This window comes from Pristiophorus japonicus, chromosome 13 (genome assembly GCF_044704955.1).
Source record: "Pristiophorus japonicus isolate sPriJap1 chromosome 13, sPriJap1.hap1, whole genome shotgun sequence".
NCBI lineage: Eukaryota > Metazoa > Chordata > Chondrichthyes > Pristiophoridae > Pristiophorus > Pristiophorus japonicus.
In genome coordinates, this window is record NC_091989.1 from 54,452,310 (window position 1) to 54,465,159 (window position 12,850).

General features: G+C 40.5%; 1 protein-coding gene across 1 annotated transcript in view; it reads right to left on the reverse strand.

Annotated features, from left to right (window-relative positions):
* Positions 1-7,595, reverse strand: part of LOC139278100 (mucin-2-like) — a 137,722-nt gene extending 130,127 nt beyond the window's left edge. Inside the window, exons 1-5 of the mRNA XM_070896759.1 lie at positions 7,574-7,595; positions 5,980-6,036; positions 769-825; positions 626-682; positions 483-539 (exon numbers count right to left, since the gene is read on the reverse strand). Of these exons, the coding sequence (XP_070752860.1) occupies positions 483-539; positions 626-682; positions 769-825; positions 5,980-6,036; positions 7,574-7,595 (250 nt within the window). The remainder of the gene's footprint in view (positions 1-482; positions 540-625; positions 683-768; positions 826-5,979; positions 6,037-7,573) is intronic.
* Positions 7,596-12,850: the final 5,255 nt, after the last annotated feature.

Consider the following 12,850-nt stretch of genomic DNA (forward strand, 5'->3'; position numbering starts at 1 on the left):
TGTGATAATGAACAGATAACTCGTTTTTACTTAAGTTGATTGAGGGATAAATTATGGCAAGGACACAACTGATACCTCTCCTGCTCTTCTTCGAAATAGTGTCATGGGATCTTTTACGTCCACCCAAGAGTGCAGACGGGGCCGCGGTTCAGTGTATTATGTGAAAAACAGTACCTCCAACACCGCAGCACTTCCTCAGCACTGCACTAGAGTGTCAGCTTAGATTTTGGGGCTCAAGTCCCTGGAGTGGGATTTGAACCCGAACCTTCCGAGTCAGAGGCTAGAGTGCTTATCACTAACCCACAGCTGACACTAACTATCAAAAGTGATAGCGAACAATTCAACCGCTACTGATTTATAGACTAAACTATACAAGGACTGAATATCGAAAATACTTCAATGATACTCGAAAGACAACACACTTTATTGGTCAGTTTTGGCAGGGTTGATATCATGTCACAATGAGAAAAAATATTACTTACTGGTGATTGTAATTGCAGAAGCTGGAGGTGTGCCTGTCACTGTAGTTGGTGTTGGCCCTGCGTAGCGGAGAGAATATCTCAATGTATTAATTCACTAATTGCTGTAAATAGATTACACTGACTATGTGTAAAACTACACTCACCAGTAGTGGTAGTTTTAGACGTTGAAGGTGCACCAGGCACTGTAATTGGTGTTGGCCCTTTGTAGCGGAGAAAATATTACAATGTATTATTTCACTAATTGCTGTAAATAGATTTGACTGACTATGTATAAAACTACACTCACCAGTAGCGATAGTTTCAGACGTTGTAGGTGCACCTGGCACTGTAATTGGTGTTGGCCCTGTGTAGCGGAGAAAATATCTCAATGTATTAATTCACGAATTGCTGTAAATGGATTGAAAGTAACTATGTGTAAAACTACACTCAGCAATTAGTCTTACACATTTAGATGTTTTCAGGACATAGCAACATTAGAATTAGGAACAGGAGTAGGCCATCTAGCCCCTCAAGCCTGCTCCGCCATTCAACAAGATCATGGCTGATCTGGCCGTGGACTCAGCTCCACTTACCCGCCCGCTCCCCATAACCCTTAATTCCCTTATTGGTTAAAAATCTATCTATCTGTGATTTGAATACATTCAATGAGCTAGCCTCAACTGCTTGCTTCGGCACAGAATTCCACAGATCCACAACCCTCTGGGAGAAAAAATTCCTTCTCAACTCGGTTTTAAATTGGCTCCCCCGTATTTTGAGGCTTTGCCCCCTTGTTCTAGTCTCCCTGACCAGTGGAAACAACCTTTCTGCCTTTATCTTGTCTATCCCTTTCATTATTTTAAATGTTTCTATAAGATCACCCCTCACCTTCTGAACTCCAACGAGTAAAGACCCAGTCTACTCAATCTACCATCATCTCCGGAATCAGCCGAGTGAATCGTCTCTGTACCCCCTCCAAAGCTAATATATCCTTCCTTAAGTAAGGTGACCAAAACTGCATGCAGTACTCCAGGTGCGGCCTCACCAATACCCTGTACAGTTGCAGCAGGACCTCCCAGCTTTTGTACTCCATCCCTCTCGCAATGAAGGCCAACATTCCATTCGCCTTCCTGATTACCTGCTGCACGTGCAAACTAACTTTTTGGGATTCATGCACAAGGACCCCCAGGTCCCTCTGCATCGCAGCATGTTGTAATTTCTCCCCATTCAAATAATATTCCCTTTTATTGTTTTTTTTTCCCCCAAGGTGGATGACCTCACATTTTCCAACATTGTATTCCATCTGCCAAACCTTCGCCCATTCGCTTCACCTATTTAAATCTCTTTGCAGCCTCTCTGTGTCCTTTACACACCCGCTTTCCCACTAATCTTTGTGTCACCTGCAAATTTTGTTCCACTACACTCTGTCCCCTCTTTCAGGTCATCTATGTATATTGTAAACAGTTGTGGTCCCAGCACCAATCCCTGTGGCACACCACTAACCATCAATTTCCAACCCGAAAAAGACCCATTTATCCCGACTCTCTGCTTTCTGCTAGCCAGCCAATTTTCGATCCATGCTCATACATTTCCTCTGACTCTGCAGTAACCTTTTGTGTGGCACCTTATTGAATGCCTTTTGGAAATCTAAATACACCACATTCATCGGTACACCTCTATCCACCATGCTCATTATATCCTCAAAGAATTCCAGTAAATTAGTTAAACATGATTTCCCCTTCATGAATCCATGTTGCGTCTGCTTGATTGCACAATTCCTATCTAGATGTCCCGCTATTTCTTCTTTAATGATAGCTTCAAGCATTTTCCCCACTACAGATGTTAAACAACCGGCCTATAGTTACCTGCCTTTTGTCTGCCACCTTTTTTAAACAGAGGCGTTACATTAGCTGCTTTCCAATCCGCTGGTACCTCCCTAGAGTTCAGAGAATTTTGGTAGATTATAACGAATGCATCTGCTATAACTTCTGCCATCTCTTTTAATACCCTGGGATGAATTTCATCAGGACCAGGTGTCTTGTCTACCTTGAGTCCCATTAGCCTGTCCAGCACTACCCCCCTAGTGATAGTGATTATCTCAAGGTAATTCCCGTGACCAACAATTTTTGGCATGGTTTTTGTGTCTTCCACTGTGAAGACCAAAGCAAAATAATTGTTTAAGGTCTCAGCCATTTCCACATTTCCCATTATTAAATCCCCCTTCTCATCTTCTAAGGGACCAACATTTACTTTAGTCACTCTTTTTCGTTTTATATATCGGTAAAAGCTTTTACTATCTGTTTTTATGTTTTGCACAAGTTTACTTTCGTAATCTATCTTTCCTTTCTTTATTGCTTTCTTAGTCATTCTTTGCTGTCGTTTAAAATGTTCCCAATCTTCTAGTTTCCCACTAACCTTGGCCACCTTATACGCATTGGTTTTTAATTTGATACTCTCCTTTATTTCCTTGGTTATCCACGGCTGGTTATCCCTTCTCTTACCGCCCTTCTTTTTCACTATGAAAGAGCTCCTTAAAAGTCCTCCACTGTTCCTCATTTGTGCCACCGTTTAGTCTGTGTTCCCAGTCTACTTTAGCCAACTCTGCCCTCACCCCACTGTGGTCCCCTTTGTTTAAGCATAGTACGCTCATTTGAGACACTACTTCCTCACCCTCAATCTGTATTACAAATTCAACCATACTGTGATCACTCATTCCGAGAGGATCTTTTACTCGGAGATTGTTTATTATTCCTGTCTCATTACACAGGACCAGATCTAAGATAGCTTGCTCCCTTGTAGATTCTGTAACATACTGTTCTGAGAAACAATCCCGTATGCATTCTATGAATTCCTCCTCAAGGCTACCCCGTGCGATTTGATTTGACCAATCGATATGTAGGTTAAAATGCCCCATGATTACTGCCGTTCCATTTTCACATGCCTCCATTATTCCCTTGATTATTGTCTGCCCCACCGTGAAGTTATTATTTGGGGGCCTATAAACTACGCCCACCCGTGGCTTTTTCCCCTTACTATCTCTAATCTCCACCCACAATGATTCAACATTTTGTTCATTGGAGCCAATATCATCTCTCACAACTGCCCTGATATCATCCTTTATTAACAGAGCTACCACACCTCCTTTCCCTTCTTGTCAGATAACCCAGTATGTTTAATTCCCAGTCTTGGCCACCCTGCAACCACGTTTCTGTAATGGCCACCAAATCATACCCATTTGTAATGATTTGTGCCATCAACTCATTTACTTTATTTCGAATGCTGCGTGCGTTTAGGTAGAGTGTTTTAATACTAGGTGCACCCAGCACTGTAATTGGTGTTGGCCCTTTGTAGCAGAGAAAATATTACAATGTATTAATTCATTAATTGCTGTAAATAGATTTCATGCGACTATGTGTAAAACTACACTCACCAGTAGTGGTAGTTTCAGACGTTGTAGGTGCGCCTGTCACTCTAGTTGGTGTTGGCCCTATGTTGCGGAGGAAATATTATAATATTCACTAATTGCTGCAAATAGAGTTCACATGATGATGAGAAAGAACTCTACTAACAAGAGATGGTCGTTGCAGAAGCTGTTTATATACCTGTCACAGTAGTTGGTGTTCACACCACATCGCAGTGAAAATATTATATAATATTAATTCACTGTTGGATGAAAATGGACTCCCATATATTTTATTTTGAACTTAATCATTAATTGGTCACATTGGAAAGAGCACATTACAAGTGCCACTACAAATACAATGAGCAGATCAATAAGTACTGCTCAAGTATCATTTGCCCAACTCCCTTCAAGAAAGAAAATGGTTGTCTTTCAGTGCAGGGTTTGGCCCAAGTTGCACGTGTAAGCAATCTACTTATCGAACAATTACACTATTAACTCCCATGTTGTCAGCAAACACGTCATTATCTTTTATCAACAAGATCTACCTTATGCTTGCAAGTAAAAAATATATTTCAAGGAATATTGCATGACTTATTTTCCAAAGAGCAATGGGCAAATTTGAGAACATCACTGAACACGCTACACTTCTCATCAATACTTCATCAATTTCTCCATACTGAGCAATTTCCTTCTTTCAGATTTGCAGGAATCATTTCATCGCTTTTTCCAAACAGAAATTGGACATGGAAGCAACATTCTTGTCCGGAATTAAGGAAAGAAAAGCTCTTGGTTCAGGATTTTCCGAATGATATGTTTTCAAGCACGTCCTTTTGTTCTCAGTTCTCAGAAGCAACAAATCTTACTGTAACCATCGATTGACCTGAAATGTATAATCTTTCATGGTAATCAGTGAATTTAGGCTTCTATCATTATTGACAGCAATCCCCTAATTCTTCAAAATGCAAAAGTAAATTGAAAACAAATTCCAAAACTTAAATGTCAGAATTTGGAGACAATGTAAATAGTTTCTGCCAATCCGCTTCTTCAACATTGCTCAGTCGATCTAGGGCAGTTAGAACTACCTATGCTCATTTTAATGACAAGAAAATATTGCCGTTATTGCTCTCAACCATGCAAGAGCAACACGTCACAAAGTATCCGTTAAAATCAAACTTATGTGGAATTGTATTAATCATTTCCTCAACCTGTAACTGATAATGCCCGTGATTTACAATGCCAAGCAGCATTCTTGTCTCTTAATGCTATTCATACATTCTCAAAATAAATATGCATCAGTTACCAGTGAGGGAAGTCGAAGCCAACACACTTGTGCTCTCCGTTACTCCTATAGGGCAAAGGAAAGGTTTCAAAAGATTACATCAAGTCTTCGCTGTTTGCCATCCCTCAAATATGTTTCCCATCAGAAAGCACTTCGTTTGGAGCATTAAAGAAACACATTCAACCATTAATAAACATACCAAGTAAAAAAAAGCTTCCATTTAAATAGCGCGTTTCATGACCACCGGATAGCTCCAAGTGCTTAACCATCAATGAACTATTTTTGGAGTGTAGTCAGTGTTGCAATATTGGAAACGTGGCAGCCAAATTGCTCACAGCAAGCTCCCAAAAACAACATGTGATAATGACCAGATAACCCGTTTTTTCTTATGTTGATTGAGGGATAAATAATGGCAAGTACACCAGTGATAATTCTCCTGCTGTTCTTCGAAATAGTGTCATGGGATCTTTTACGTCCACCCGAGGGTGCAGATGGGGCCGCGGTTCAGTGTATTATGTGAAAAACAGTACCTCCAACACCGCAGCACTCCCTCAGCACTGCACTGGAGTGTCAGCTTAGATTTTGGGGCTCAAGTCCCTGTGTGTGGCATTTGAACCCTAACCTTCCGAGTCAGAAGCTAGAATACTAATCACTAACCCACAGTTGACACTAACTATCAAAAGTGATAGCGAACAAGTCAACCGCTACTGATTTATACATTTAACTATCCAAGGACTGAACATCGAAAATACTTCATTGATACTCGAAAGACAACACACTTTATTGGTCAGTTTTGGCAGGGTTGATATCATGTCACAATGAGAAAAAATATTACATACTGGTGATTGTAGTTTCAGAAGCTGTAGGTGTGCCTGTCACTGTAGTTGGTGTTGGCCCTATGTAGCGGAGAAAATATCTCAATGTATTAATTCACTAATTGCTGTAAATAGACTTCACGTGACTATGTGTAAAACTGCATTCCCCAGTAGTGGTAGTTTCAGACGTTTAGGTGTGCCTGTCACTGCAGTTGGTATTGGAGGAAATATTACAATATTCACTAATTGCTGCAAATAGAGTTCACATGACGATGAGAAAGAATTCTATTAACAAGCGATGGTTGTTGTAGAAGCTGTTTATGCGCCTGGCACAGTAATTGGTGTTGGCACCACGTAGCAGTGAAAATATTACATAATATTTATTCACTGTTCGCTGTAAATTGTTAGAAATCAGAGCTTTCTAAAAATGTAAAAAATGAATCGAATCTATAAAACTGTTAATAATGCTGCGTTTTAAATCATTGTTTTGAACTGGAGATGAAGTGTCTACTCAGAATGCTTAAAAATGCTCATGTCTTGGTACTCTGCTAAGGTGTTATAGCATACTGCACTATGTCAACCATTTTCTTTGGTTTTCAACTCAAAACTTCAGCTCTATGTATCTTTAAGACAATTACAGAATGACTTGGAATGGATGGAAGCTGTTAGCGTTAACATAAACAATTTGCTCCGTCGTCATGGGGAATACAATGCTGATGGAGCAGTTTTCTTTTTTGAGGTTTAGGATTGTACCCGAGAGAATAAGAACAAGAGATAAGATCTAAATTTCAAAAAATGAACTCTGGGAAAGTAAAGAGAGAAAGACAAGTGGCCAAGAAAATCAGGAGACATCTTTAGGGTGGGATTTGTTTCGAGAAGCAAAACAAAGAACTCAAGTCTTATTGGATATTAAGTTTTTAGGGAAACCTCTGTTGGTCAAAAGGTCTTGTAAATATCCCATATCAGGCCCACCCCTAAAAAGAGAATAAAAGTAGCCTAATCAAGATTGACCACCCAAATGGTGTGAGGAGAGAGTGAAACAGAGGTTGAGCTGGTCAAACACTCTACAAGTGATTCCATGATTTACAATCAATTTGAATTGTAACAAAGCACTGCCTTCTTAATTTGGTTAATTAAAGTTTTCTTGACTTATAAATTGTGAAAAACCCGTCTTACAATTCAAATTGATTTAAAACAAAACCACACACGTTAATTAACAAACATAACAGCACACAAAGGATAAACAACTGCAGCTCTCAGTATTGAAAAGTCGGTGGAACTAACCCAAATGTAACAGACACCTTTTTTTTAAAAGACAAACTTTCATACAAACTGAAATTCCAGCATCTCTTTTAAGGTTCCTTTATCTCAACATTGTGACCACAGTGAAATTCTGGTTATTTAAACATTTTTTTAATTGGCAGTATTTGCATTGGAATTTTGACACATTTGAGGTGATTCTCCTTGTTAAATACTTGGGTTGTACTGGGAAATCTTGAGTTTGAAACCCTATTTTTAAAAATACTAAAATGTTTAAAACCAATCCAAAATGCTGTTTTCTCTGATGAGAGACAAAAAGTGCTCGAGGTTGGGAATCGAGATGAGATATGGAAGTTACTTTGTAAATGAATTGCGAGCATTGTGTCTCTAATGTTAAGACACCATGGAACCTACCAAGCTTGGCAAACACTTGACTCTGAAATTGGAATTAATGAGAAATTGATAAAGATAAATTGATATGAGTTGCTGTTTCAAGCATTCAAGAAGGGAAAATCTAACTGCGGTTTAAAGGGATAATGTTTCATTAAAAGAAGCTGGTTGAGAACAATCGAGGTGGTCCTACTAATTGCTGTGTATCAAGAGAAAAAGTTTGTGGGGAAATAAAATCGAGCAGTGACAAAACCTGTTAGTGCGACAATACTGCTGTTTGGATTTCTGATAAGTTGGAAATAATAAAATGGACCCGGGCACAATATAGTTGGTAACAAAGAATTTTGAAAAAATGTTCGTCTTTAATACTGTATTTTGGATAGTAAGAGTATTCCAGAGCTCATGAGATATGAATCATCATTAATGGGATGTCTACTTAAGATGGAAGATAGAAACAGGAAAATTACACTACCAAATGGGAATTTTCCTAACATTTATAGTGAAAGTCAGGAAAGTGTAGTTGAGAATAATGAATTGATAGCTTTCTCTTGGAGATATTTGTGTCCTTGCCTATGAACTATTTAAGAAAATTGCATTGAGAGCCTGGTCATTACCTGAGACATGCAGTGGAAGATGAGCAAAGAACTCTAGACATTAAAATCATCTGAAAGCCCAAGATGGCTTGTATCAGATGGCACATATGGCATGATACAGAGATACCGGTGTAAGCCTGCAGACATGATTTGTTGCGTGTGAAGCAACTAACATGCGGAAATGCATGGTAAATTTGCACTGAAGAATGGGTCTCAGACATGCTGAGTTACGTGACAACAGCAAGACATGAAATGGTTAACATGGTTCAGGGAAGTGAGACAATTGACACACACTCCATCGAGAAACTATCTAATTAATGAAAAAAAAACAGTATAGAGTTAAACACACTGGTTTCTGTCAGAGGGATTGAAGGTGCGTTTAAGAAAAAAAATGATACAAATTTAAGTAAAAAATGATAGAATTTAGATTGGGACAATTGAAGACTGGGGAGAATAAATTTAGTAAGAATAATCCACAATGAATGGATACGAGTAAAATAGACCTGGAGAATCTTTTAAGTCTATGACTTGTTGATTAGATGTTAAACTTCAGATTACTTTACAATGTCTGTTTTCTTTGTCTGCATCAATTTTGCTGGAAATGTATGTACGTGCTAGTGATTGTAAGACTGAATTATAATTGTAATAATTGTGTTTTGCAGGTAACAAAATGTGGGAAAAGCCAGTACGAATCCAGTATGAGGGTTTTGGTGGCACCTCCTGTATCATGTTTTACTGGTTTAACAGAACCTATGCTCAAGTGAAACTGACAGTAAATAAGATACTTAAGTATAAGCTACACAATTATGTGGCACAATTGGTACAACATATATACTCGTGGGATGTTGGGCTTAATATATTAGCACATCCTCATGTTCGAATTATTTCACACGCTCTGGAAGTTTTCCAACTTTTAATGATAGTGTATTTAATATATGTATTCCAAGTAGCAAGACTTTGATGCATAAGCCAATGTCTACGACTAACCAGCACTAATTTAATTAATTGAACACACCGAAAGTGAAAATCCGAAGCAACGTAGAGGAGACTCAAGGCGGGGTAGGATCAGGAAAGATACAAGAAACAGAGAATACCGTAGGCAGGGCAGAATTAGAACACCGGAACAGTGAATTGAATTTGAGAAAGGGGTTCGAGGTTGCTCCTCCCCTCAAAGGGATGGACTGTAAGTGTGGTATATGAAATGATACAATGAACTCCGTACTGTGAGGTCGGAGCGGAGCAGGTCGGGAGCAACGAGGCCCATAAAAGGGGGCCCAGCAGTCAGAGGGGCAGCGGAGGTCAGAGCAGAGCAGGTCGGGAGCAGCGAGGCCCATAAAAGGAGCCCAGCAGTCAGGAGCGGCTAGCTGGTGCAGGGGCAGAAAATAAACAAAGAAGTAAAAAGAAATCGCAGTGTGACGTCACAGCCAAGCAGGTAAGTGATTGGCTGCTGGATTGGTAAGTATTTAATCTTTTTCTTTTTCTTTTTCTTTTCTTATCAGTAGGTAACCTTTGGCATTGTTGCCAAATTAAGTTAACCTAAAGGTTAAGTCATCGCAGGAGAGCCCAGACCCATGTCATGCTTCTCCTGTGCTCTGTGGGAAATCAGGGACACTTCCAGAGTCCCTGACTAATATATGTGCAGGAAGTGTGTCCAGCTGAAGCTCCTGACAGACCGCTTTGCGGCACTGGAGCTGCACATGATTCACTCTGGAGCATCCGCGATGCTGAGGATGTCATGAATAGTACGTTTAGTGAGTTGGTCGCACCGCAGGTAAAGGTTACACAGGCAGATAGGGAATGGGTGACCATCAGGCAGAGCAGTGGAAGGAAGGTAGTGCAGGAATCGCCAGCAGTCGTCTTCCTCCAAAACAGATATACCGTTTTGGGTACTGTTGGGGCAGATGACTCATCAGGGGAAGGCAGTAGTAGCCAAGTTCATGGCACCATGGGTGGCTCTGCTGCACAGGAAGGCAGGAAAAAGAATGGGAGAGCTATAGTGGTAGGGGTTTCTATTGTAAGGGTAATAGATAGGTGTATCTGCGGCAGCAATTGAGACTCCAGGATAGTATGTTGCCTCCCTGGTGCAAGGGTCAAGGATGTCTCAGAGCGGCTGCGGGGCATTCTGGAGGGGGAGAGTTGTCGTGGTGCATATAGATACCAACGATATAGGTAAAAACGGGATGAGGTCGTACAAGCTGAATTTAGGGAGCTGGAGTTAAATTAAAAAGTAGTATCTCAAAGGTAGTAATCTCAGGATTGCGACCAGTGCCACGTTCTAGTCAGAGTAGAAATAGAACGATAGTTACGATGAATACATGGCTTGAGGAATGGTGCAAGAGGGAGGGATTCAAATTCCTGGGACATTCTGGGGGAGGTGGGACCAGTACAAACCAGACGGTCTGCATCTGGGCATGACCGGAACTGATGTCCTAGAGGAAGTGTTTGCTAGTGCTGTTGGGGAGGGGTTAAACTAATATGGCAGGGGGATGGGAATCTATGCAGGGAGACAGTTGGAAGGAAAGTGGGGGCAGAAGCAAAAGGTAGAAAGGAGATAAGGAAAGGTGGAGGGCAGAGAAATCAAAGGCAAAAATCAAAAAGGGACACATTACGACATAATTCTAAAAGGACAAAGAATATTAAAAAAAACTAGCCTGGAGGCTCTGTGTCTCAATGCGAGGAGCATTCCTAGTAAGGTGAAAGAATTAACTGTGCAGATAGCTGTTAACGGATATGATGTAATTGGGATTACGGAGACATGGCTCCAGGGTGACCAAGGTTGGGAACTCAACATTCAGGGGTATTCAATATTCAGGAAGGATAGACAGAAAGGAAAAGGAGGTGGGGGTAGCGTTGCTGGTTAAAGAGGAGATTAACGCAATAGTAAGGAAGGACATTAGCTTGGATGATGTGGAATCTGTATGGGTAGAGTTGCGGAACACCAAAGGGCATAAAACGCTAGTGAGAGTTGTGTACAGACCACCAAACAGTAGTAGTGAGGTTGGGGATGGCATCAAACAGGAAATTAGGGATGTGTGCAATAAAGATACAGCAGTTATCATGGGTGACTTTAATCTACATATAGATTGGGCTAACCCAACTGGAAGCAATACAGTGGAGGAGGATTTCCTGGAGTGTATAAAGGATGGTTTTCTAGACCAATATGTCGAGGAACCAACTAGAGAGCTGGCCATCCTAGACTGAGTATTGTGTAACGTGAGAGGATTAAAAAGCAATCTTGTTGTGCGACGTCCCTTGGGAAAGAGTGACCATAATATGTTAGAATTCTTCATTAAGATGAAGAGTGACACAGTTAATTCAGAGACTAGGGTCCTGAACTTAAGGAAAGGTAACTTCGATGGTATGAGACGTGAATTGACTAGGATAGACTGGCGAATGATACTTAAAAGGTTGACGGTGGATAGGCAATGGCAGACATTTAAAGATCACATGGATGAATTATAACTATTGCACATTCCTGTCCAGCGCAGAAATAAAACAGGAAAGGTGGCTCAACCGTGGCTAACAATGGGAATTAGGGATAGTGTAAAATCCAAGGAAGAGGCATATAAATTGGTTAGAAAAAGCAGCAAACCTGAGGACTGGGAGAAATTTGGAATTCAGCAGAGGAGGACAAAGGGTTTAATTAGGAGGGGGAAAATAGAGCATGAGAGTAAGCTTGCAGGAACATAAAAACTGACTGCTAAAGCTTATATAGATATGTGAAGAGAAAACAATTAGTGAAGACAAATGTAGGTCCCTTGCAGTCAGAATCAGGTGAATTCATAATGGGGAACAGAGAATTTATAATGGCAGACCAACTGAACAAATACTTTGGTTCTGTCTTCACGAAGGAAGACACAAATAACCTTCCAGAAGTACTAGGGGACCGAGGGTCTAGCAAGAAGGAGGAACTGAAGGAATTCATTATTAGTCAGGAAATTGTTAGGAAAATTGATGGGATTGAAGGCCGATAAATCTCCAGGGCCTGATAGTCTGCATCCCAGAGTACTTAAGGAAGTGGCCCTAGAAATAGTGGATGTATTGGTGGTCATTTTAAACAATCTATAGACTCTGAATCAGTTTCTATGGATTGGAGGGTAGCTAATGTAAGCCCACTTTTTAAATAAGGAAGGAGAGAGAAAACAGGGAATTATAGACCAGTTAGCCTGACATTGGTAGTGGGGAAAATATTGGAATTAATTATTAAACATGTAATAGCAGCACATTTGGAAAGCAGTGACAGGATCAGTCCAAGTCAGCATGGATTTATGAACGGGAAATCATGCTTGACAAATCTTCTAGAATTTTTTGAGGATGTAACTGGTAGAGTGGACAAGGGCGAACCAGTGGATGTGATGTATTTGGACTTTCAAAAGGCTTTTGACAAGGTCCCACACAAGAGATTAGTGTGCAAAATTAAGGCACATGGTATTGGAGGTAATGTACTGACGTGCATAGAGAACTAGTTGGCAGACAGGAAGCAGAGAGTCAGGATAAACGGGTCCTTTTCAGAATGGCAGGCAGTGACTAGTGGAGTGCCGCAGGGCTCAGTGCTGGGACCCCAGCTCTTTACAGTATACATTAACAATTTGGATGAAGGAATTGAGTGTAATATTTCCAAGTTTGCAGATGACACTAAACTGGGTGGCGGT